Genomic DNA, 25,382 nt, shown 5'->3' on the forward strand with positions numbered 1-25,382 from the left:
TATTAGAGTTGTCTAGGATATTATTCTAGGAATATTTTCTAGGAAATTATTCTAGGAATAATTTAAAAATTATTTCAAAAATGTATCTTGTCCTAGATTGCCCATTTCTAGTTTAAAAATATGTCCATAATCTAGCAGAGTCAAATAATATGTACTCACTGGCACATTCACTTTTCTGAACATCTCAGCTCCTTTATGTGCATCCACTAAAGCTATATCCTGCGGAGTGGACACAATTACAGCCCCTAGAAAGAAAGAAGCCCCAGGAAAAATCAATATTGTTTTGTTTCATTTGGGTACTTTAATTCCTAGAAAAACCTTTAATAGGCTCAGAAAATAGATTTCTAATTAAAGATTAATGGTGGTGATACTTTACAAAAAAGTGTTTCGTTTCACATGCATCAGAGTAGCCAATTATTTCCCTGATTCCTACAACTCTTAATGCCATTTGCTGCAAAAATTCACTCAGCTCCAAAAACAGACTTTGTGGAGGGGGGATGTTGCTTATTTTTTTTATTTACCCAATAAAAAAGAAGAAAGGTTTTTTAAAAAACCAGAAATTTTGACAGATTTTTAGTTATCATCATTTTCAATAAGAAACAATATTTCAGAAATGGCTATAATGTATTTATGTTGTTGAAACACAATGGAAGTACTATTCTATTTAAATATATTATCTCATTTGGAAAGTGATCACAATACAATTTATTTCAATCATATGGGAGTTGACTTTTGGACATGGAAAATGAATATAAAATCAAAAGATTGTTCAGCAGTGGAAACAGAAACATATGGCTCCAACTATTTAGTGGTTTGCAGAAGCGATTCACATAAATTCAAATAGATGAATTTTAATATTTCGATATGTGTGTGTTTGCAAATATACTTCTTGTGTATTTTTGTTTCTTTTTTATTTTTTTCTCGTTTTTTGTATTTAGTGAATTAAAAAATATTTTTTAAAAAAATGTAGGAACTTTCATTATTTTACAGCAAAACATTTTATCCTGCCCAAACTTTATTTCCTCCAGTGATTCTCAACATTTTAGGGGGGAAAAAATCAAATACAGAACAATCTCACTGAGGAACAAGAATCAGCCGCTTCTTCCCAAAACATTGGAGGATAAGCAGCTATGACTTGAGATATTGTTCTACATAGAAATGTTACCTCAAACATTTTTTCAGTTTTATAATATTGATTTAATGAACAAGATGTAGCTTCAGCTATACTTGTTTTAATTCGAAATAAAATTTGCTTTCATTTTGCAAACCTCCGAAAGTCTTTATAAGTTGCAGTATACAATATTGCTAAAGAAATTTTCTCCACAATCTTAATAAACAAAAATTCATTCCTCTTTTTCTAGTATTTTCTAATAAAATATTTTTAGAAGCAATAGTAAAAGTGCTACTACACTCATCTTCTCTTTGCAAGTTTTTCACAGACATATCTATAATTTAAATATAAATTCAGTTGACAATTCCCCCCATGCCAAGTACAGGTAATTCTTGAGTTATGACAGTGCACTTAGCGACTGTTCAAAGTTATGACCTAACCCCACCCAAGTACTTACGACACAGTCCCGAAGTTACGAATGTTGTAACACCATGGTAGTCATTCACCCTTATGAATGACTGCAGAGGAACTGCAACATTCTCCCTGCCTTTCCCCCCCCCCCAGGTCTCCAAAGGCATTAGGCCTATGGATATTCACCTTGCAAAGATCTAGCAAGCCTTTGGTTTCTTGGCCTGGTTCAGTGCTTCAGGCCGTCAGTGCGTTTCCTCAAGGCCTTTGCTGATGAGAATGGAGCACCCCTCCCAGACTCCGTTCTCGGCAGCAAATGCCTTGAAGAAAGACCTTTGCCACCCTAAACAGAGGCCCAGAGGGACACGTGCACCCTTCCCGGTCTCCGTTCTTGGCAGCAAAGATTTTTTGCAAAGACGATCGGAGCCTATAGGGATGCAATCTCTCATCCCTGCAAGCCTCGGCAAGCCTTTGCTCAAGGCAAAACTGCAGCAAAGAGGCTGGAGAGGAGACAGCTCTCTTGATCATCAAGATCTACGTAAGGTAAGTGATCCGGTTGGGCATGGGTAGGGAGGGGAAGCATGAGATATCTCAGTGGATCAGGGGAGGCCTTGGGTGGTCGGAAGCATTACGCCCTCCATGGCCTTCCTCATCCTGAGTTACCTTCATGCACTTAATGATCTGTGCATTCATTTAGCAAATGTGTGGACGAAAGCAGGAAGTGATCACATTCAAGTTACGTGATTCACTCCTACGACTCCTCAGGTTACAAATTTAATTGGCAGGCTCCACTACATTCGTAACTTGAGGATTACCTGTAGTGCATTTACAAAATCTGTTATTAGGAATACATTTGGGATGCTACTATATGAATGGAACATGGACTGGCAGTTGGAAGGACATGACTTAAGATTTGGATGATATGGTTATTTGTTGTATGATAAAGTCAAGGTGAATGTAGATTTTAAAAATCATTATGTTACATGTGCCTTATTGAGAATTTGGAATAGATATAAGGCAAAATTGTCTCCTACAATCCCTTTATGGTTGTCACAAGAAACCTGTTTTAGAAGGGAAATGATATCTAAACCAAAATATTTAACCTATGCTGACTTGTTAAATTTTTCTCAAGGAGAATTTAACTTAAAAACCAGAGAAAATGTGGAATTAGAAGGTTTTACAAGCCATTGGTTTCCCTATGCTCATTAATGGAAAGAATTAAGCTGGATAAAGAGTTCTGAATCTGAAGAGGATAACACTGAATTTGATGTGTAGGTCTGAATAAATGATGATCATATTATTGCTAAGATGTATAAACTCTATTGAAAGTGGAAACAGGACAAATACGTTAAAATTATATGATAAAATGAGCAATAAACTTTGAATATAATATACATTTGAACAGTTGATATATGACAACAGATAAAGTGTCAAAATATATAAGGCAATTTCAATGATTTGTTGGAAATATAATCAAACTGAGGGAACATACGTTCATCTTTGGTTAACATGCAAGAAGCTAGAAAATACTAGGATCAAGTACATTATGTATTTTGGTGCAGAAGGTTTTAGAGGTGGAATGTACAATTGAAATCCAAGGGTTTTCTTTGGGGCTTAATGAACAAATAAAACTAAATATTTTTTATATATGATAGCAAGAGCAAGACTTATATATGCTAAAAGGTGGAAGAATTACAAATAGCTACAATGGAAGAATGGATAGGGAAGTTGGTGGAAGTTGGCGGAGATGGAGAAATTAGCAACCTTGTCGAAAGAAAAGATTTGGCAAATTTTGTTTCTACTTGGAAACCATTATTGGATTTTTGTGAGAAACTGAAAGAAATAAAAAGCTGGTTTGGGGATTTGATTAGTATTATATAATTGAAATAATGTAGATAAATGTTTAGCTTGGAATAAGAGTGTGATATATTCTTATATCTATGTTTATACCAAAGAAAGTTAGAAATCATTATTTTCCTATTTTCTTTACTTTTTTTTTCTTTTCTACACTTTTATTTCTTTCCAAGCTGTTTTCGTTTTCTAATTTTCTATTTCTATTTGTTTACCTTTAACTTTGTTTCTTTAAAAAAAAACTAATAAAATTATTAAAAAAGAGCAAGAAAGTACAGAATCGTCTGCCCCGAAGACATTATTTGATTACAATGGTTTTTATTCATAGATTATGGTGAGCAAACGCTGAAAGGGGAGCAACCTCACAGATTCCAAACAAAACCTTTATCTCTGGCCATATAGTTCAAATGCACCCAGTTGCACTGCTTAAACTACATTGCAAAATTACCAAAGATACCTGCAACTGGAATATTCTGTGAGATTGACAGCTGAATATCTCCTGTCCCTGGTGGCATGTCAATTACCAGGTAATCCAGTTGGTGCCAGTCAACCTAGAAAAGGTATAAATAAATTAGGGGGGGGGAATTCAGCTTAAACATCAAGATCAAACTCCCTGTAGTTTTTAACATCTTTGGAGATAACTTACAGATAAAATTCTATTGCTTGGAATCAACATCACAAATTATTATTATTAAAAAGATCCAAACAGAAATGAGTAATAGTGCTGGAGAAAAAAAGAGAAAGGGACTAACAGTTAGATGTCAATTAAACTGACCAGTGATAAAACTGAATCTATCACCAGAGTGCAACAAACCCACATAGGGAGCATAAGGAAACCTTCCTTGTAATCTTACTGCTTCTGTTAAAGTAGCTGATTCACTCTGTTCCTTACGATTCCAGTGGGTCATTTCGATTTATAGTTTTTCTTTAGTGTTCTTCATTTGCATCATGAAAGTAGGACAGCTTAAGAATTTGTCTGTGAAATAATCAGTTAACATGTTTCTATTTATTTATTCAAGTTCATAGCTGTCAACTCAGACAGGTGGCTCTGGGCAATGTTACGGATGATCATTCACAACTTCTTGATATTAATCAATATTCAAGTCAGATTTTCAAATTATGTGTTCAGAAATAAAAACGCTCAATAGCACTCAGTTTCCTCAAAGTTAAAATAAGCTTCAGATGCTGGCTTGGATGATGCAGGTAACAAACTACAGACTGATCTATCTTTGCCTGATATTGCTAACAGAAAAGATTAGACCAATTTGTGTATTGCTTGGTCCCTGGTGAGACGTTCTCAAAAAAAATCTGAATTACTATGATGTATAAATGCATTGTCTCTAGTAAATTACAATGTCTTATTTAAGATACATGTAATAATCTAATGAAATGCCAATTTAGAAAACAAGCCATGAACTATCATAATCCTTAGTATCTTAAATCATAGGAAACAACTATCTTGAGCACCATAAAACTTGAATATCAGGACTACCAAGAAACTTAGTGACTCACCAGCTGTTTGTACCATCACAAGACTATTGTTAAATAAACTGTTGCTGTGGCATTTCAAACCACCTAACTATGGAAATATGTATTTGGGATTCTTAAATTTCAGGAAAGAGTTGCTGATATTGCTCAGACCTAAAGTAGCAATATTAGCAGTTGAGCGTGTGCTACCTTCCATCACAAATTTATTTAACTAAATAATTAAATAAAATAATTAAAGGAAGAAAGGATGAACACAGATCAGTATAGCAGAGCTACAAATAATTTTAGAAAGAAACTCAAAGAGAAAAGGGAAAGAATATAAAAAAGGGAAGGTGGTACAGCACAATCAGACTTGCAAAGTTTTGTTACCGGTATTATAACCAATCTCAATAAAAGTAGTTTTAGCCTTCCTGTGGAGTTGATTTCTTGGTCCAGCCCAACTATTGGGGGCTGATGTGAAATGCCTGAACTGAACTCTGCAACTTTTAAGGAACAGGATGACTTGTGAGGCATCCTCATTGCTTTCCCTAAGTCTCATATTAAAATGAAATGTTACCTTCAAGTTGAAGAAAACTTAAATGAATAAAATCTTTAGATTAGATAAGGATTCAGTATTATATGTAAGACATATTCATAAATAACATTCTACAAAAGATGAAATGTATAGTCCTTATCCTCCTAACCTTTTCAGTAGTATGCCCATATACATACGTTCATGTTGTTAAAATATTGACTGCCGCAAGAATAAATTCTCCCAAGTTAAGAAAACACTAAAAACCGCCACAGGAATTATTCTTTGCAAATGAACAAATGAGTGTGGTTACAAATTTACACCTGTAGTATCCACCATCTGCCAGTCAACATGCATATGTGGAAAACACTAAAATATTTGCTTCTTTAATATATAGTGTTGTGAAACATTTCAGATACTGGGAATGTGATTACATTTTACTTAAGTACAGCATTAGTCTTTTCTTCTCTAAGAATAATTTTTCTGGACATTTATTGTTGGAGAAACATCATCAGTTGCCAGGTGGCTCTATATATTTTTCCTCTATTCAAGCACATCACTAAAAAAAAATTCTGTAAATTGTTCTAATCAATCAGTAAATATATGTGGCAAATGTAGTTATTCATATAATATCAATTCCAGGCCCAAACTCTGAATGATGATATTTCAGAGAAGCAATATTAGGCAATTTTGATGACATCAGTGTTTAGAATCACTGTATAAGAATATAGTCTGCACTGTATCATTTAAAGAATAAATAAACCACTGCATACTGTTTTGATAATAATGTATTTTAAAATAGAATTTTTTTCTTCAATTAACTAACATATTCCTGGAGCATTCCAATTAAATATGGATATCAAATCATTCTGAGGCCAGAAATAGTTCTAGAAATTGATACAAGTCTGTGATTTCTCTGCTAATTTCCTCTTCAGTTCAGTCATGGAAGGATTAAAAGCATAAGCTTCTTCTTCATAATAAATAACTTTAATGAACTGATCGTTTGATAAATTTATTCTTGTCACCATCAGTATATACCCTAATAAATTGTGGTACTTTTCATTTATACTCTCTGTAATCATTACTAATAAAAAATATTTCTGGTTTCAATTCATTTTCAAAATTCCCTAAATGTTTTGATGTTTCTTTCCAATACTTCTGAATTCTTTGCATAACCATCACATATGATGGAATGTTTCTTATTTATTGTAGTACTTTTAGTATTTATTTGATAAATAATAAGAAAATAAATAATTTATCAGTCTTGGCAACTGTCAAAAGTTATTATCATCTGTGAAACATTTTATACTAGCTTTCCCTTAAAGTGTAACTTGGAGCAAATTTTATTATTTTTTTCTTACAACTCTTTCAGTGATCCACTCTACTTTGAAATTCTGCATCCATTTTATTGTGCAATGTATGGTTTGATTTGTTCTGACTCTGTACTGTATTTTAGTAATAGCTTATAAATATAAGATTCTTAGTGCTGAACAATGATTGTTATCTAATTTGAAATATCGTAAAAGGAAACTAAAGATTGTACAAATTGCAACAGAAATATATCAGTGCACAGCAATTACGTGCATTATATTTGTTACAAACACTGCAAAATCAAAAGTGTAGCTCAAACTTTAACACTTACTTAAAACTGAGATCCAATTAAAATGTGTTGTCTATTACAAAGATTTACATAGGACTGCTATGCCAACATCTTGGAAACAAAACAGCAGCATCTAATTCATTGCTACACATTTGTCTGCTGTTTCAGATGTATTGGGAAGAGTACAATTAAATTATACCTCTGTTGTCTTGAGAAAAACTATATCTAATTTGGTTGCCATACTTGATAATGTTCTGTGATACTTGATTATAAGAAAGGATTATATTTCAAAATTGTTAGTAAAGAGCCCATTGCACATTGAAGTCTTATTTTATGTGGGAAACTATAAACTGCTTTTACTGTTGGTTGCAATAAAATGCATTAAATATATATTATATCTGACTGACTTAACTTTTTTTACTGAATGACCTAATTTTTTTACATCTTTGTTTTTCAAATGCATGTCTCAATCTCTTGAACCCCTTTAAACTCAATGTATTATATCATGAACCAAGATTAAGAAAGCAATTGAAGATGTTTAGGAAAAGACGAGTAGGAGCTATTTCTTCCAGATCAAATAGACCGACAGGAAGTTAACATCTACAAAAATGTTTAATATAAAACAACTAATGAAAATGAAAATAGCTCTAATCCTAATCTAATTGGTGAGAGATTTAGGATCAAACCATTGGTTACAAGCTACTGCTACAAACAGTAATGTGTATAACTCTTTAAATGCAGTGTAGTAAATGATAGCAATTGTCTGATAATAAAACCAATTGCTATAACAGATTTTATTTTCTTTCCTGGATCTTCAGGCAAGCTGAAAAAGGTACCCAGATTATCCTGAGATAGTATTAAAGAGTCCTAGTTTATACACAAAACAGGAAAAAAGCATGGTTAGAGGGAAAGTCCTCATTAAAGCTTTCTGCAATCATTATGGGAAAATCATTAATGGCTGTTATGTCAAGGGACTATATTTCTTTTTGTTTCTAGATGTGTAGAGTAAAACTATTTCTTTAGTTGCTAGGTAACAACCGACTCAGTATATATCATTATCAAAATGCATAAGAAGAAACTGCCATCTGCTTCCCAATTGGGAATTCCATTGACTAAAGTAATATTGCAGTTTCTGAAACATCATCCCACATCTCTTCCCATAATCAATTAATCTTTGGTCTCCTTAGAAAATAAGCACTAACATTAGCACCCAAATCTATGTTTTGATTCTAACTTCAGAATAATGCGGTCCACTCCAACCCTGGCAAGTTATTAAAAATATAATTGAAATCAAATGTTCCACTTTCACTGCCTGCATTTCTTCCATTTGTGAAAGCTTTTTCCAATTTGGTGCCCTCCAGAATTACTCAACCAGCATAACTATTGCAAGAGTTAGGATTACTGGGGAAATGACATCTATATAGGTAGGCAGTGATTAGTGAGAGTTTGCATAGTGCAATATTTGATTTAGTGAGATTTATAAATTGAGACCAGGTTGTGTTTAATGTGAGCCAAGATTCAATTACTGCAAAGCTACCATACATGTATTGAGGCTAGCACATGTGCATTTGAGGCTACCGCCTGCACAGTTACTCTTGGGGTTTTAGACGCTAATTGTCATTTGTGCAAAATAGAGAAGATGATTCTATTTGAGGAAAGCTTAAAAAAGTTTATTTTGAAGAACTACAGCAGAATGCAGAAGATAGCCAGTATGCTTTGTTTATGGGTTTATCTTCTTTTGCTGTTATACAGCACTTCATTAATAGATGTCAAAAATTATGTTTACAAATTTTAATTGCCCATTTTTGTCATGTTGGAACCCTATGTTCCATTGAAATATCACTTTGAATAATGTGAATTTGAATAATGCAACCATTTTGTAGGATTCATTAACCATACTAATTGGAGCCTACCTGTACATCCAGAGGGCACTCTGGCTGTAGAAGGGCATGTTAATGGAACCAGGAAAATGGAGGTTCTCCATTGTTCCTGCAGCTCCTTTCATAACCCCTTAATTTTCTTTGGAGGTTCTGCAACAGAATGGGAGGGCTCTGGAGAGGAGTCAAAGGAGAGAAACAGAAAAACTCACCAATGCTTGTGCAATATTGGATTCTGTTCTGTATGCCATTACTAGGAAATGTTTTTTCCCCACTATGGCCACAAGTAATTGCCACAAAAGATTACTTTTAGCAATATACTGGAAGATCTTATGTTTAAGATTTTTGAATAAATTAAAGCTGACAGCATTTCAACAGATGAAGATAGTAGCCATTAATGTCTTCCACTTTCATCCATAATGGCTAGTAATGTTAAATATTATATGTTTTGTCATCAGATGTTGAGTTTTATTACTGTACTTCACTTATAGGATGAAAAATCCTAAATTCTATGATGTCACATACAGTTTCATTAGGGATGGACACATTCAAAATAAGGTATCTGAAAGGTCAAACTTTTCGTCCGCAGTTCAGAAAAATATCAGGAAGAAAAATTAATTAGATATAGTTGCTGTGGAACCAATAAAAGTGTCATGATGAGGAAGGCTGGCTTATAATGACTGCCAGAAACTTTCTGGAATTTCAAGAAGTATTTCCTAGAGCACTGATGACAAACCTTTTAGAGACCAAGTGCCCAAGAACTGCCCCCCCACCACTGCCCCCCCACCCACCCGCAGGGGCACCCACTGCCTCCACAGCCCGCCACATCAGATCGCCTAGGCAGCCCAGCAGTGCCATGGTGGCCACACCCTTCACCCACATCCCATAGCATCATCTGCTCACAATGGGGGGCAAGGGCGGAGTCTTGTCCCTGCTGCCTGGGTGCCATGTGCTTGGCTGTGCTGCTTCGCATGGGCCGTGCCCAGGGGCGACTCTCCTCTGGGGGGGTTGCTGCTGAGGAGGGGGCCGTGGGGGGAGGCAGGGCTGGGGCAATGGTGTGTGTGCCCACAGAGACTCTGACTGCTGCCTCTGGCACACGTGCCATATGTTCGCTATTACTGTCCTACAGCTAAGTTTAATTTTAAATATTGGATGATATATTTGTTAACAAAGAAAAATGTTTTGCTATTATATTTTCAAAACTTCCATATTGTATTAAAATATTGATACTGCATTTGATATAAGCATTGCTAGAAGCTGTTTTATTGTGTTATAATCACCAATGAAGTTAACTTAAAACAACTTTTTACCTGTCTCAGTAATTTCTCTATAGCTGACATTACCATGAGTCCTCTCCAGACAATTGGTGCAGTCTCTTCCACCAAGAAACCCATAGACATACTAGAATTAAAGGCATTTTTCCGACATTCAGACATGATACAAACAATAAAATATAAAAAGTAAATAGATACAGAAATAAAGGGCTTACCATGAAATTCCATAGTTCACAAGGGGTCTCATTAGATTTTCTAGAACAGAAATTATTTTTAAGAATAAATTTTTGGAAAAAGTATTGAAGTCCTCTCAATGTAAATAGTTGTAAACCAGAGGCTCTTTGTACAGATCGCATCTAATCTAAAAAACAAAAACCGATGTGTGGAGCTTGACCTCTGGTGGATATGATAACAAGATTTTAAATATTTTAATCTATGACCCCTGAATTTTCTGTCAAAATGCTTCAACAAGAGGAACTTAATTGGAATTGTACGAATTGTACAAAACCAGCAGTATCTTACAATTTTGCTAACAAATTACATATAGAGACAGTTATGATTATTGCAAGCTCAAAGAGTGCAATGTTTTGTTTTAATGTGAATTATAAATTGATACCAGATCATATTTTTTATGCAAGATAGAATTCAGTTAATGCAAAGTGAGTGTGCACAGTTGAGGCTAGCTTGTGCACAGTCGCCATTGGGATATTAGACACTAATCAATTGGGTGTACCAAACTACCGCAGAATATAGGAGATAGCGAGTATGGTTTGGATATGAATTTATCCTCCAGCTTGGTTTTTGTTCACTTGATTCACTTATTTTAAATATTTATGAGATTTGTCAGTGGGTTAGGATGCTGAGCTTGTCGATCAGAAGGTCGGCAGTTTGGCGGGTCGAATCCCGAGTGCCGCGTAACAGAGTGAGCGCCTGTTACTCGTCCCAGCTTCTGCCCACCTAGCAGTTCGAAAGCACGTAAAAATGCAAGTAGAAAAATAGGGACCACTACGGTGGGAAGGTAACAGCGTTCCGTGCGCCTTTGGTGTCTAGTCATGCCGGCCACATGACCACGGAGACGTCCTCGGACAAACGCTGGCTCTTCGGCTTTGAAACGGAGATGAGCACCGGCCCCTAGAGTCGGAAACGACTAGCACGCATGTGCGGGGGAACCTTTACCTTTACTTTTACATGGCAGGTTATAATCCATTAGAAAGCAAAACCACCACCACCACCACTTTCAAATACTTTAAAAGATAATAATTTTTGTCAATGTAACTTTATCTTTAGAAATATTTATAATCTTTTTTGTTCCTAATTTGCTTTCTACAACTACTCTGTAACGGGGGAGTCTGTTGGTGCTTTCTGAGCTTGGGTGTTTGCTTGCAGACATTTCAATGCCTGACTAGATAACATCAGGGCTGATGAGCATGGGGTTGCTCTGTTTACATATGGTCTCCGTTTAGCTTGCCTTGCCAGTGTTGGTGGGTATATGGTTTTCTCCTTGGTATTTCCTTGACTAGAATACTGTTTTCTTCTTGTTTGGTGTTAATCCTGCTTATTTGGTGTTGGCTGCTGGAAAGTAATGTGCTCTGGGATTTTTTGTTTCCTTATTGTCCTTTTTGAATATGTATAAATATGGTTTATTTGTATGTATATAGTGATGACTGATTTGCTGAATGACAAGCTTCCAGGATTTCCTTCGTGTTTTTGAATTTGTCTAGGTCTGTACAGACCAAGCGAAATCCAAAATCTCTAAGGAATTCCTAGAAGCTTGTCATTCAGCAAATCAGGCATCAATAGATACATACAGATTAACCATATTTAAGCTATACATATATTTGTAAGCCTTTACTGTTATTTTTCATTAATAAACATATAAAAAGTTATATTTAAATATTTTAATTGCCTATTTCCATTGAGCTGGAACCAAGTTCCTAATTTTCCATAGAAACACTACTTGAATAATGCAAATTAGAACCACGCAACCATGTCATGGGTTTCATTATCGTTAGTGCTGATGTACTAATGGAGACCTCCCTATACAGGTTATCTCCAAATGACTATCATTTTGTATGCATGAAAGTTATCAGTCAAAATTTCAGAAAATGTACCAGTATTTTAATGGAGCTTAATAAATGTGTGGGTATTGCCTTTAGCATCTGCAACCTTTCCTAACAGGTATTGTCAAACATCTGTTTTAGGAAATATTTAGGGATATTAGTATAATTTAAGATAATAATCCTTTTGCATTTCCATAGGGACAATGGCAAGACTAGAAAAGTTTATAGCCTCTCATTTAAGGTTGTTATGTATAGAAATAATTGGCAACTACAGCATAAAAGAAATATTAAATAGAATGCCACAAAAATGGTTAAATTCTTTACTCATATTCCATTGCAAAGAAAGCCTGAAAAGCAAAGACAGGAAGAGAAGAGAATATTGATGAAATAGTTACTACTTCGCTTGAAATAATTTCAAGTATGACTCCACTGCTGAAGAGACAACCACAATTCAATAAAAGTTACTTCTCTCTCAGGAGTTAGAATTATAGCATAAATCCTGGAAAATATCTTGAATAGACAGCTTGTTCTTTGCTAAAGTATAGCCTCATCCTGGATAGCAGTTTTTGTATTTGAAATGAGTACAGATAAAATTGTAATTAACAATTTTAAATGTCTAAAATGAACGTTTGATTTTTAACAGACTGTTGCAGTTCCAACTTTTTCCACAATTATCAATATTAATAATCATAGTAAATTATATTTCAATGCAGTTACTCAGTAGTTAGTTCACCATACAGAAATTTAATAAAGAACACTGAAGCAGACAGAGCACATAAGATTATCATGGCAAACAAAATCATAATGGAATTTTTCCTCTGTATTCCTACAATAACAGCTGCATAGACTTTATGAGATGTGAATTACAGTAACATATTGCAGGCATAAAACTGAAGCGTATGACTAAATATTACTAATTTTTATACTCAATAAGCAAATTCAGCTTCTACAGAAGGATAGAAATAGCCTCTCGCTTTCCATTTTCAAACAATAAATTTTTTTAGTACTATAGTACTTTTTAAAAAAAATCTCAGCAAATAAAAGCTTTCAAATGTTTTAATTCTTCCTATTTATCTAGGATTGTTCTTCTCTTCCAGCACATTTCTTGGCAGCGTTAGACTACCTCTCTGTTAGAAATGTGCTGACTCTATAACAGTTAAATTCCCAATTGGAAAACAAATGCATTCTTGATTCTTGCACATTCATAGGGACACAAAATCATCTTTCAAGGGTAATGTGTATCCATGTTTTGTGAGAGCGAATGATGTGTAGTTTGGGGTTTGGAGCAGGAAGACAAAGATACTATTCCACTCTCAGCCATGGAAGCTCACTGGCTGAATTGAGACTAAAACCACTATCTCAATCCACCTCCCAGGTATTGCTGGGAGAAAAATTGCCTGGAGCTCCTGAATGCAACACAGGATTAGAAAGGCCTAATAAATGATCTAATTGTTTATTTTTTATTTTTTATTTTAATCCCATTTATATCCCGCCCTTCTCCGAAGACTCAGGGCGGCTTACAATTTAAAGCACAAATCAATGTGCTTAGCAATAGCCTTCATTCTATGTATATGCCTGCTTATTAGGGCATTCGGCCACCCCCAAGCGGCATTATTACAAAGTCAGCTTATTGCCCCCAACAATCTGGGTCCTCATTTTACCTACCTCGGAAGGATGGAAGGCTGAGCCAACCTTGAGCCTGGTGGGATGCGAACCTGCACTAATTGCAGGCAGCTGGTGTTACTTAAGGAGGCATTAGCCCACTGCTCCACCAAGGCTCTTTAATCCTATTAAAGTAAGCAGAAACTTACTTCAGAGTCTTATTAGAAAAATCCTTGGTGATTAATGTAAGAGTTCACATTTCTCTAGATTCCCTTAAACTCATAGGCTAAACAACTACCTCCCGATATATGACGTGGCTTAAGTTACAATCTACCTTGTGGAACCCCAAAAACTTTGTAGCATCAGCTTCTGTAATTTCAGGCTTTGATGTACCTGAAAATAAAGCAACGTTATACATACTGTGGGCCACACATTTTTATCTAGTAAGCCTCTGTTTAAAAAAGACGCAAAAACATTGGTGTAAAGGGAGTTCTAGTAGACAAGTCTGTCATTCCAGTAAAGAAAAAAAAAGCTATTCAGTACTGGTGAGAGCCAGGGACAGTTCCATTGAAGGCCTGTACTATTCTCTGTCGGTAAATTAAAACAAGCTACCCTTGTGTAAAAAAAAAATCCTTGAAAATGTTAGTCCCACTATTTTATTTTATTTTTTTTGCAAATCCAGAAGATAAATGCTTGCACAGTTAGCAAAATCTCTGTAATGGAAAATAGCAGAGCACTGCAAGTGACAGCTTCACCCTCCCCCGTTTCCCACAATTGTCAGTTTGGTTTTAAACCTGCTATTTTGTTGTTGTTGTTCTTTAAATACTTATCAAAAAGATCTCCACCTGCTTACATCAGAACCATGGAAACCTGAACTACCTTGAAGGCACTTTCTTGTAAATACGTCAACGCAAAAGAAATAAGCAATTTTTTTTTCTGTGCAGAACTTCTCTCCTCAGTACAAACTACATATGTATAACTTATAGCATCTTTCTCCTGGCCCTCTTTTAGCAATCTACGAAAGAAACCTGAACTCGCCTTCTGCTCTTCACGGGGATAAGAACTTCTCTGTGTGGTTGTAAGGAGCGCTTCCCACTCTGATGTATCTAAGAAACATAAACAGCTGCAGGAAAACTCAGAACTGTGTATGTACTCCAGGAAGTTAGACAAATCCTAGCAAGATCAGAAGCTGATTCTCATGACAAGCAAGAGGCTACCTTATAGATTCAATTATTTGTTTTATTTAAAATATATAAGTACCCTTAAGTATGGCCTTCCACAGCAGTTTATAGGTAGTCATGGACTTATGACAACTGAGCCCAAAATTCCTGTTACTAAGCGAGACAGTTGTTAAATGAGTTTTGCTCCTTTTTACAACCTTTCTTGCCACAGTTGTTAAGTGAATCACTGCAGTTGTTAAATTAGTAATCCCGAAGGTGCTTTTTTTTGAAAAGGCAACTGGACTTTGTTTTTGCTTGAAGACATTTCACTTCTCATCCAAGAAGCTTTAGCAAAAACAAAGAAAGTGCAGACGTCTTTTGAAAAAAAAACACCTTTGGGACAATAACCTAGATGACGGAGAATCTCCATAGATATCAGGTTAGTAACATGGCTGTTAAGTGAATCTGGCTTCCCCACTGACTTTGCTTGCCAGAAGTTTTCAAAGACTGATCACGTGACCCTGGGACACTGCAACCGTCATAAATATGAACCAGCTGCCAAGTGTCTGAATTTTGATCATTTGATCAGGGGAATGCTGCAACAGATGTAAGTGGGGAAAATGGTTACAAGCAGTGGTGGGATTCAGCCAGTTCACACCACTTTGGCAGAACTGGTAGCTAATTTTTTGTTGCCCAGGCCCAGAATGGACTTCCGGAAGCAGCATCCACACAGAGAACTGGTTGTTCACATATCTGAATCCCGCCACTGGTTACAAGTCTCTTTTTTCAGTGCTGTTGTAATTTTGAACGATCACTAAGCACATTGGTTTGTGCTTAAAATTGTAAGCCGCCCTGAGTCTTCGGAGAAGGGCGGGATATAAATGGAATTTTAAAAAAAATGGTTGTAAGTCAAGGATAACCTGCACCAAAAAAAACAAAATAGTATCAGTTTCTGTGATATCCAGAAACTGTGATATCCAACCTGACTTACTTGACGTCACTTCTGGATTTCCTTTCAGATTCATCATTTTTGGTATGGACGGTCCATATACATCTGCATCAAGCAATCCAACTGCTTTTTTCTGTGGAAGGAAAATGCACTTCATTATACATATACTTCAAACAGGAAAAATTAACCACAGCAACATTTGAATTATATTTTCTCTAACAGTTACTTATTAAAGCAAGACATCTGAAAATTCACCAAAATTCCAGTAGCTCAACACAATAAAGTGATTCATGCTCAGTCAGTGTCCATTGCACAATTAATTTGGACACACAAAGGATACATAGGAAGTACATTCTCTTCCACAACCACTAATTATGTCCAAAAACATAGAATTACTGTTAGATTTGGGTCAGTTAAAAAAAATGTTTTCAGTGGCAAGATAAAGGCAACTGAGGAGATTCTGTTAAGAAAGAAGATACAAATAACAAAATAGAATGATTTGCTATTATTTATCATTTAATATTTGACAGGGCATTTGCCATATTCATATTTTGCAGCAGACAAAGAAAGTGGTAGCTGTTTAAAGTCCTATAGATTTTTTGTGATATGGATGATCAAGAATGTCATTTAGTCTGCTTTTCAAAGTGCTTCATTGTGATCTACCTTTATACCAGATTAATGTGACAACTGAAAGGCAGATTTTGCATGTCTTTATTTTGTTATCTGGGTCTCAGTTCAAAATACACAGGTACAAATGTCTGTGGGTGATCATGGACTTTTTATCATATTTTGATAATTTAAAATTCTAATGAATTGCACAAAATTACTATTTTGCATTTGGTAGGCACATGCAGTAGATTATTTGCAGAAATAAATTGTTCAATTTAATAATTATTAGTGAAGTGCTTAAATGCAACATCAGTTCATATGATATAGTTGCATGCTTTAATGTCTTTCTTCTAAACATAAAATATCTCATGTACCAATTTTGTTCTGGAAAATTCATTGGTTTTTGTAGATTTTTTTTGTTCTTTTTAATTATATAATAGTTTTGAAACTAAGAAGAATAATGAAAGTGACTAGCAGCAAGCTTTCATGGTTGCAGAAAAAAAATACCAGAAAAGAATCTCAGCTTAAAGATGATTTAGAAGTTTGAACTGCATATATCATTTTGTATACTAAACTCCCTTTGTCTTTTCTATTGTTGCCTACTCTACCCTACTGTACCTACCCTACTGTGCATGTTAATATAATAGTATAATGTAACAGAAATAACTATGTAAGGCTAGCTCTCTTTAGTAAAAATTACACCTATTTTTCTGTGCTTTACTTCTTCTTTGAAATAATTAATTAAATAAAATAATAAAAATTCTTTGAATAAGGATATATAAAATTCATCTGCTAGGACAGTGGTTCAAATAAGCAATTATAACTTGTTCCATTGCCTCAGGATATGTCAAGCACCTGGAAAATCAGGAGATTCAGGCAGTTCAAATGAGTATAAAGATTTATTGCAAGCTTAAGCTCTCTACAAGAATCTGACCAACTGGTGGTCAAGGGAAATGTGCGGGACATAAGACAAGGTGGGCTGAACTTAGATTTCTTATGGGCACCCAGAGACTCATGACTTATGATGCCTTTGACCCCTCCCTCAGACTCAGCCTGGTCATCTCCTACAGGATAGGCTCAAATTACTCTCTTGGTAACTACCTCCAGTTTAAAAACCATTGTCTTGTAATACATTCCTTTTCCATCAGGCTGACCTGGATTGATGATGGGTTTTTAAAAGTTTTAATTTTTAACTGTGTAATTAATATTTGGGGCTGTTATTTAATTTATTCTTAACTTTTGTACTGTTGGTTTTTTACTGTTGTTAGCCGCCCTGAGTCCTCTGGGAGATAGGGCGGCATATAAGTCCAATAATAATAATAATAATAATAATAATAATAATAATAATAATAATAATAATAATAATAATAATAATAATAATAATAATAATAATAATAAGTATTTATGCAAAATATAACAATATAGGAAACACATGTAGAACATGATCGTTAGAATTCTTTCCATCTCCTTTACTAGCAGCTGTCATAGGAGATAACGTCAATACAACATGTTGAGTCTGTGCATATGTTTTTAGGCTTCTTCCCATAATACCAAATTTAGATTGGATGTATTTGCTTTTGAAATAGTGTAAATATGACATCCAGAAATCAGCATATAGGCAATGCTCAAGATGCAACAGTAATTGGGACTGGAATTCCCATTGCTAAACAATCTGGTCGTAAAGTGTGCCATCATGTGACCACATCACTTAGTGACAGCAATTCCAGCAAACCCTATTTGAAGATGGCAATTGAAGATGGCAGAGGTCAGCTGGGGGCAACAGGGCAGCAGGCGAGCAGAGCTCAGGGCAGCAAGGCCAGCAGACACAGTAGAGGGTGGCAAAAAGGGCAGGGGTGGAGAGTATAGGCAGGTGGGGGGAATCTTACATGCTGTTGTAAGAGCAGGCAGGCTATCAAATGCCTGAATTTTGATCAGGTGATTGTGGGCACCTAACAACAGCCATCACTTTAGGAAACTGGTTTAACTACCATTCCTTCAGCATTGCCATCACTCTCAACCATCACTGAACATATGGTTGTTAAACGAGAACTACTTCTACAAAATATTTCAAATGGGAAAGGAGGAGGGTTCAAATGCAAGGAACAGAAGAACAGAAAAGACAGAGAAATAGCAACTAAGCAAGATGCTTTCTGCAGTCCTGATAATTTGTAGAATAAGCAGGCTGACCTGATTTCCAAAAGTAAAAATCTGGATATATGAATATTAAAAATTCATACATATATACAAATTAAGCAACAAGCTGATTTCCCTAAAATCACAGGCAAAAATTACCAGAAAAAAAAGGACACAAAGATTATTTAGAACAGCTTTTCTGGAACAAAGCAACTTAAATAGTTCCAAACATTCCTCACAATCAATAAATCTCTCTCTTCATCATAGGGCTATCAGACCTGGTCTGCAAAAATACATTAGTTGTCAACAAAGAGATACAGGAACACTACCTTGACTTCTTATTCTCTATTTCTGCAAATTAGTACTGGTAGCCCTAATCAATCCTAGAGGAGATCAACCCTGACTGCTCTTTAGAAGGCCGGATCCTGAAGCTGAAACTCAAATACTTTGGCCACCTAATGAGAAGGAAGGACTCACTGGAGAAGAGCCTAATGCTGGGAAAGATTGAGGGCACTAGAAGAAGGGGACGACAGAGAATGAGGTGGCTGGATGGAGTCACTGAAGCAGTAGGCGTGAGCTTAAATGGACTCCAGAAGATGGTAGAGGACAGGAAGGCCTGGAGGAACGTTGTCCATGGGGTCGCGATGAGTCGGACACGACTTTGCAGCTAACAACAACAACAACAACAAGCCCTAATCAATCAGCCAGGAAATGGATAATGGAATACTTTCATTCCCATGTTACCTTCTACAATAAGGTACTCCAGACTTGATGAGTAATAGAAAGGCATCATTTCCATGGTTACTTGTTCCCATACTATTATGCCCACTCTACATTGGGCACTCCCATTAGGAAGAATCCTTTTCCTTCCCCAAAATCAGGACTATCCCTGTAAAACCGGAATTTAAAAAGTTTCAAGTACTGTCAGTGCTTGGCAATACTTAAATGACATTCCCAATGAAATTTATTATGTGAGTAAAACAAGGAAGAACAAAAAATGCAAAATGTTGTGACAAAGAAATGAAATCCTGGGTGCTTAAATGCAGCATCATTAAAAGTATTCTGCATTTTAAAATTCCGAAGGTAGTCCCATCTGACCATTGAGAATTGTTATATTAATAAATATTCTTATTTTTTTTCTTCAGGATTGTTTCTTCTTTTGGATAGCCTTCTCAAATTATCATTTGAATGTTTGTATCTGAACAAAAAATAAAGCCATTGCATTATGGTGGCTTTACACAGTGAAACCAGTGGGCTTTTACTAGTACAATTTTATAACTGTGTATTCTTAATAATTCCAAATAAGCAGAAGTTACACTAACTGCTGTTGATGCCAGAGGCAGGTAAATGGGGGGAGCAAGGTAGGCAAATGATTAATATGCTTGCATAAGACATTATGCGATAAAAACATAAACATGGAATTTGCAGGATGACAATGCATGCTTATTAATTTTTTGATTGTTATCGCAGACACTGCTACTAATTGTATTTATCCATTTTAAGTGTAATATTCTAAGGGCTATCCACCTGCCATCAGAATTGACACCAATACACAATATTTGAAAGTTATTTGATGCTGTGTTCTGGTTATCCCACATGTCAGAAGGACTTACTATACTACACACAATTGTGAAATAGAAGCAAAAATTCCCTATACAGCTAGTCCTTGACTTATGACCATAATGGAGCCAGGTAACCCAGGTAACCAGATAAACCATGTCATTAAGCAAATACCATGGTTGTAAAGCAAATGCCACAGTCATTAAGCAAACCATCTTTGCTTGTAAACACTAGTTTTCAGCAAAAAACCACTGTAAATTTAAGTCACGTAACCATGGGACTCTGCTAACAGCCATATAAATTTGGACTGTCATAATTTTGAATGGTGATTAAGGACCCATTGTAACTCAAGGACTACCTGCATTGTGTAGAAATTAATAGCTATAATATATAAAAGATATATGAATGAAAAACTAAATGTATATATAAAAAGCAAGAATCTAAAATAAGGGGCAGAAACATTAGATGGGTATAGGACAGAAGAAAAAGTTAATGAATAGAAGACTATAACAAGTTACAGAGCACTCTAATATGGTGAAATTGGTGCTCGTTATACCTAATTTAAGCCACATGACATAATCTGAAGAATTTTGAACCACTGCTGAACAGAACCTGGCAACACTGAATGGTATAGCAGGGTTGGTATCTGAGAACAATTGTGTGGTTTAAAGTTATCCTGGGCACCCAAGGTATTTATGCAGTAATGGTGAGATGAGGCCTGTCTCAGGTCTCAAGGTGACATTAGAGACAGAATTGGGGCTGTCTGCAGTTTATGCAACACAGTTAGGCTGGCAGAGCACAGAATTAATGCTTTTGAATGTTAACTGATCTTATTAAACTTGCTATTTTCTGCCACACCAATTGTTTAGAACAGAGGTTCCCAACCTTTGGGCCACCAGGGACCAGGTTTTTCCATGGACCGGAGGATGTGTGGTTTTGTGTGCTGCCTGCATCTCTCAGATGGGGCTTTGCTTGTTTGTGCGGACCAGTTTCTGGAATGCCACGGCCCGGTACTGGTCCACGGACCCGGGGTTGGGGACCCCTGCTTTAGAAAATTAGAAAAATACAGGCATATTTGGGGTTAGGGGCAGGATTACCGAAAGTTTGTTTTTGTTATAAAAGCATTTGTATTTATTTGAAGTATTATTGAAAAACATAGCTGTGACAATTAGTAGCAATAAAAGCTGGTTATGATACAGAAATTTTGTGTGGCAAACACATTGAGCTTCTGAGCAGGAACTTTCAATTTGAGCAAGAGTGATTCACCTGGGTTATTTGGAAGGAAAACATTGTTTGGATGATCTAATTTAGGTATTAGGTAACATCAAATTAAAATTGGTTTTGGAAATGATTCTAAATTAGCTTCTATATCTATAAATTGGCAAACATAAGGGAAACATTTGCCCTGTTGATCTAAGACCAGGTCTTTTAGGCATCCAGTAACACAGGAGACGCTAATAAAATCATGAAAAGCATAACAGAGCGGTTCTCATCCATAGAGTCACATTACTGTAAGGGGAATGGTCTGTTCATTTGGATTAAGCACGTTTTTCAGGTTTTTAAAGCATTAAAAGCCTGCAAATCTTGTTTGCTCCACATGATTGTGGAGTACAAAAACCTGTGCTTTTCTTGGGCAATGTCAAATCTATCATTACTGTTCTCTAACAGCAAAAGTACATTGATTCATTTTAAAATATTACTCTGTGTGTGTGTGTGTGTGTGTGTGTGTGTGTGTATAAAATAATCATAAAATACCCAGAAGAATGATATCAATTAGAACAGTGCCAATAATAAAAGTCCAAATACAAACAAAGGTTAGAGATACACAGAAGCTTATCATTTTCTAAGAACAAACAATGGGGATTCCTAATTTAGTTTAAGACTAAATATGTTACTACTGTTATTTATTCACTAAACTATGGGTACATTCATGTTGGCTAAGCAGTGTGGCTAAGAGCTGTGGTGGCGCAGTGGTCAGCATACAGTATTATTACAGGCTAATTCTGCTGACTACCAGGAGTTCAATTCTGACCGGCTCAAGGTTAACTCAGCCTTTCATCCTTCCGAGGTTGATAAAATGAGGACCCAGATTGTTGGGGGTGGGGGGGTGGGAAAATGCTGACTCTGTAAACCCCTTAGAAAGGACTGTAAAGCACTATGAAGCAGTATATAAGTCTCAAGTGTTAGTTAGTTAGTGTACAAACCCAATCAATGCTGGTATTTTTCAAAACACATTTGAAAATCTCATTTGAACATTTCACCCAAAAAAATCTATAGACTTACAATCATATGTCTATGGTCATGAAGCCAAGTGATCTGAAGCAGAGCCCCAAGTGATGGGAAAGCATATGATGAGTAAAAGCATGAAGATGCTCTTGATTGTACCATTAAGAGGCATATCTCAATTTCCTAACTGTATAATCAATCAATATCATTTTTCTTAAAATTTTTGATGTAAAAGTAATTGGAAGAGAGTACCATGTACGATTTACTTAATCATGAAGATCAAAGCTAGTATTTCTTTTACCATTATTTTTAAAAACAATTAAGCTTCTTTATTATGCAGAAAGCTATTTAACATCCTATTGGAGTTACTCTGACAGATTACGCTATTTCGTGTCTCCAACACAAAAGCCATAATTTTAAGACTGAGAAGCCACATTTTTGTGCCTGATTTCAAAGGCTTCAATACTATTTTCAAACTCCTTTATTCTCAGACAAAACACATAATTTACCTGATTATGACAATTCATGACTCATTCCTTTTATCTGTATTTTCAGCTAATCAAACCCCTTCAAGTCATCACCCTAATGCATTATCTCCTAATTATTGCTTGAAAGATAAATATTTGCAGAATTGCCTACTTATGCTCAAGCCTAGCGAACACTCTTTTTCCAATTTATAGGTTCTAACATTTTAATAGCAAAAAACCCCCTAGATTCTGGAATAGATCTGCATATTTATTTCAGACTGAATCAAGCTTTGAAGAAATCTTAAATGCAAGTTGGGAACTAAGAATAAGCTTATTATTTTGCTATATTCTTTAAATTCTTAAAACAGGTGTACAATTTTCACTGAGCAAAGGGTTATCAGTCTTTGAATAATATACGAGGAGCTGCATCACAAATAAAACAGAACTACCTTAAAAATCTGGCTAAATGAATAACAATTACATTAAATATTAATATTATTACATGAGGTTTACTGTTTGGACAGAAGGGAGAGATTATTATAAGACACAAAGATATGGGGAGAGTCAATGGCACAATTGAGAAGCAGCAGTAAATGCTAAAAATGAAATATTTTATGTTGGGGATGCAGTAAATTTAAAGTAAATCAACACATGTGATTGAATATGTCCTCTGTTTCATTGTTTGAAAATCTTAATATTGTTAACTAAGAATTCAATAAGGGAGTTAAGATAAAACATACAAATATTCTAATGAACCATATTCCTAAACTTCGGACGTTAATATATTTACAAAGTTCTTTAAAAGTACTGTGACTGGATTCTTGAAAAAATTTGTAACATATTTTGAAAAGATATTTGGACACTACACTTCAAAAGATGTTTTTAAGAAACATGTGCATCCTGAAACTGATTGAGTTGAAGCAGTGGAAATATTCACGATCATGATCATGATCATCATCATGATCATCATCATCTATTAAATTTATATGTGGCCCCACTACCAGAAGCTCTGGGCAGTTATAACATGTTATGAAATCCAGATTTTGTATGAAAACTAAGCTGTAATCTTTATAACTATATACAACTGTTAATCTACTCCAAATCTGAGGATATTACATCCCTGACCTTGGATGGGATTGCATCTCCCTCTTCAAAGTTGCTACCCAATCTGGGGGTTTTCCTGGACTTGCAGCTTCTGCTTGAAGAGATCTCAGCCTTTGCCAGCAAGGACACTGTACAACTTCTTTTAGTGAGCCAATAGCACTCTTTCCTAGATTGGGGAGCACTTCAGAGAGTCACTAATGGTTTCGTCAATTAAACAATGTCATCTATGGGGCCCCCAGAATTGGGGCCTTCTTTATAGCAGTGTCTGCCCACATGAGTGAGGTTCTACCAAGATCCAAAGCTCCCAGTTTGCCTCTGTTTGGAAAAGCCATGAATTCCTGGCTCTTCATCCAGAGAACAAGACCCCACACTTTATGCGCACATGCGCACTGTGTGTGCATGCACGCTCCACAAATGGGGCTAGCGCTCAACTGAACAGCAGAATCTAGAACAGAAGTCCCCAACCTATGGGCTGGAGCCCACTACCAGGCTGTGGCCTTTTGGCCACCGGGCCGCATGAGTGGCTGTCCAGTTCACGCGTGCACACTCACCCTCCTTTGCGCTGCTGCTAGCCGAGCTGCGAGTCACTAGCCAAGCCGCAACTAGCAAGCCTCAGGCTGGCACTAGTCGAGCTGCAAGCCTCTTGCCGGCGCTAGCCCCATTTGCGGAGTGTGCATGCTCATGGCCCTGTTCACGTGTATGCACATGCAGCCACATTTGCATGTGTGCGCATATGTGCATAAAGTGCGTGCCCCTCCCTTTCTCACCAGGCTGACAACCCAGAAAGGTTGGGGACCCTTGATCTAGAGTTGTTAGGGACTGCATATGAATTTCCATAGGGCTGCACATAGCCTTGGATGACACATTGTCCCCCAATGAATTAAAGCAGGGGTGTCAAACTCAATTTCATTGAGGGCCGCATCAGCATTGCGGTTGCCCTCAAGGGGCCGGGTGGGTGTGGCCAGGGTGGGCGTGGCCTACTGGGTGGGCATGGCTAGAGTGCGTATGGCCTACTGGGTGGGCGTGGCCAGCTCTACATCCTTTGCATCAAGGGTGCCTATGGGGGCCTGGGCAGGAGTGGGACAAATCTGAGGGTCTCTGGCAGAAGGAGGATCTCTGGACCGGAGCCAAGGCAGTGGGGGCCGTTCCCTCACTGTTTCCAGGATGGCTTTGTGGGCCGCATGAAACCACTTCGCGGGCCAGATTTGGCCCCCGGGCTTTGTGTTTGACATGTCTGAATTAAAGTATTCAAGGTGTGGGGGGAGGGGCTAATTTCTGCTGTCAGAAGGCTTTAAATATCAGCTTTGTGATATGCATCAAATTGAAATCAAATCTTTATTACAACAAAGATCAGGGGACAAAAAGAATATGCACTAAACTGTTGCATATGTC

The 25,382-nt window shown here is 36.3% G+C and overlaps 1 protein-coding gene across 2 annotated transcripts in view; it reads right to left on the reverse strand.

Annotated features, from left to right (window-relative positions):
* Positions 1–25,382, reverse strand: part of NUBPL (NUBP iron-sulfur cluster assembly factor, mitochondrial) — a 61,107-nt gene that overhangs the window by 20,217 nt on the left and 15,508 nt on the right. For both annotated transcript variants that reach the window (XM_081330339.1, XM_081330340.1), the window contains exons 4-8: positions 15,934–16,024; positions 10,336–10,375; positions 10,157–10,247; positions 3,828–3,921; positions 160–245 (exon numbers count right to left, since the gene is read on the reverse strand). In XM_081330339.1, coding sequence (XP_081186465.1) covers positions 160–245; positions 3,828–3,921; positions 10,157–10,247; positions 10,336–10,375; positions 15,934–16,024 — 402 coding nt within the window. The remainder of the gene's footprint in view (positions 1–159; positions 246–3,827; positions 3,922–10,156; positions 10,248–10,335; positions 10,376–15,933; positions 16,025–25,382) is intronic.

The sequence above is a fragment of the Vipera berus genome, assembly GCF_964194415.1.
Source record: "Vipera berus genome assembly, chromosome: 1".
NCBI classification, from domain to species: domain Eukaryota; kingdom Metazoa; phylum Chordata; class Lepidosauria; order Squamata; family Viperidae; genus Vipera; species Vipera berus.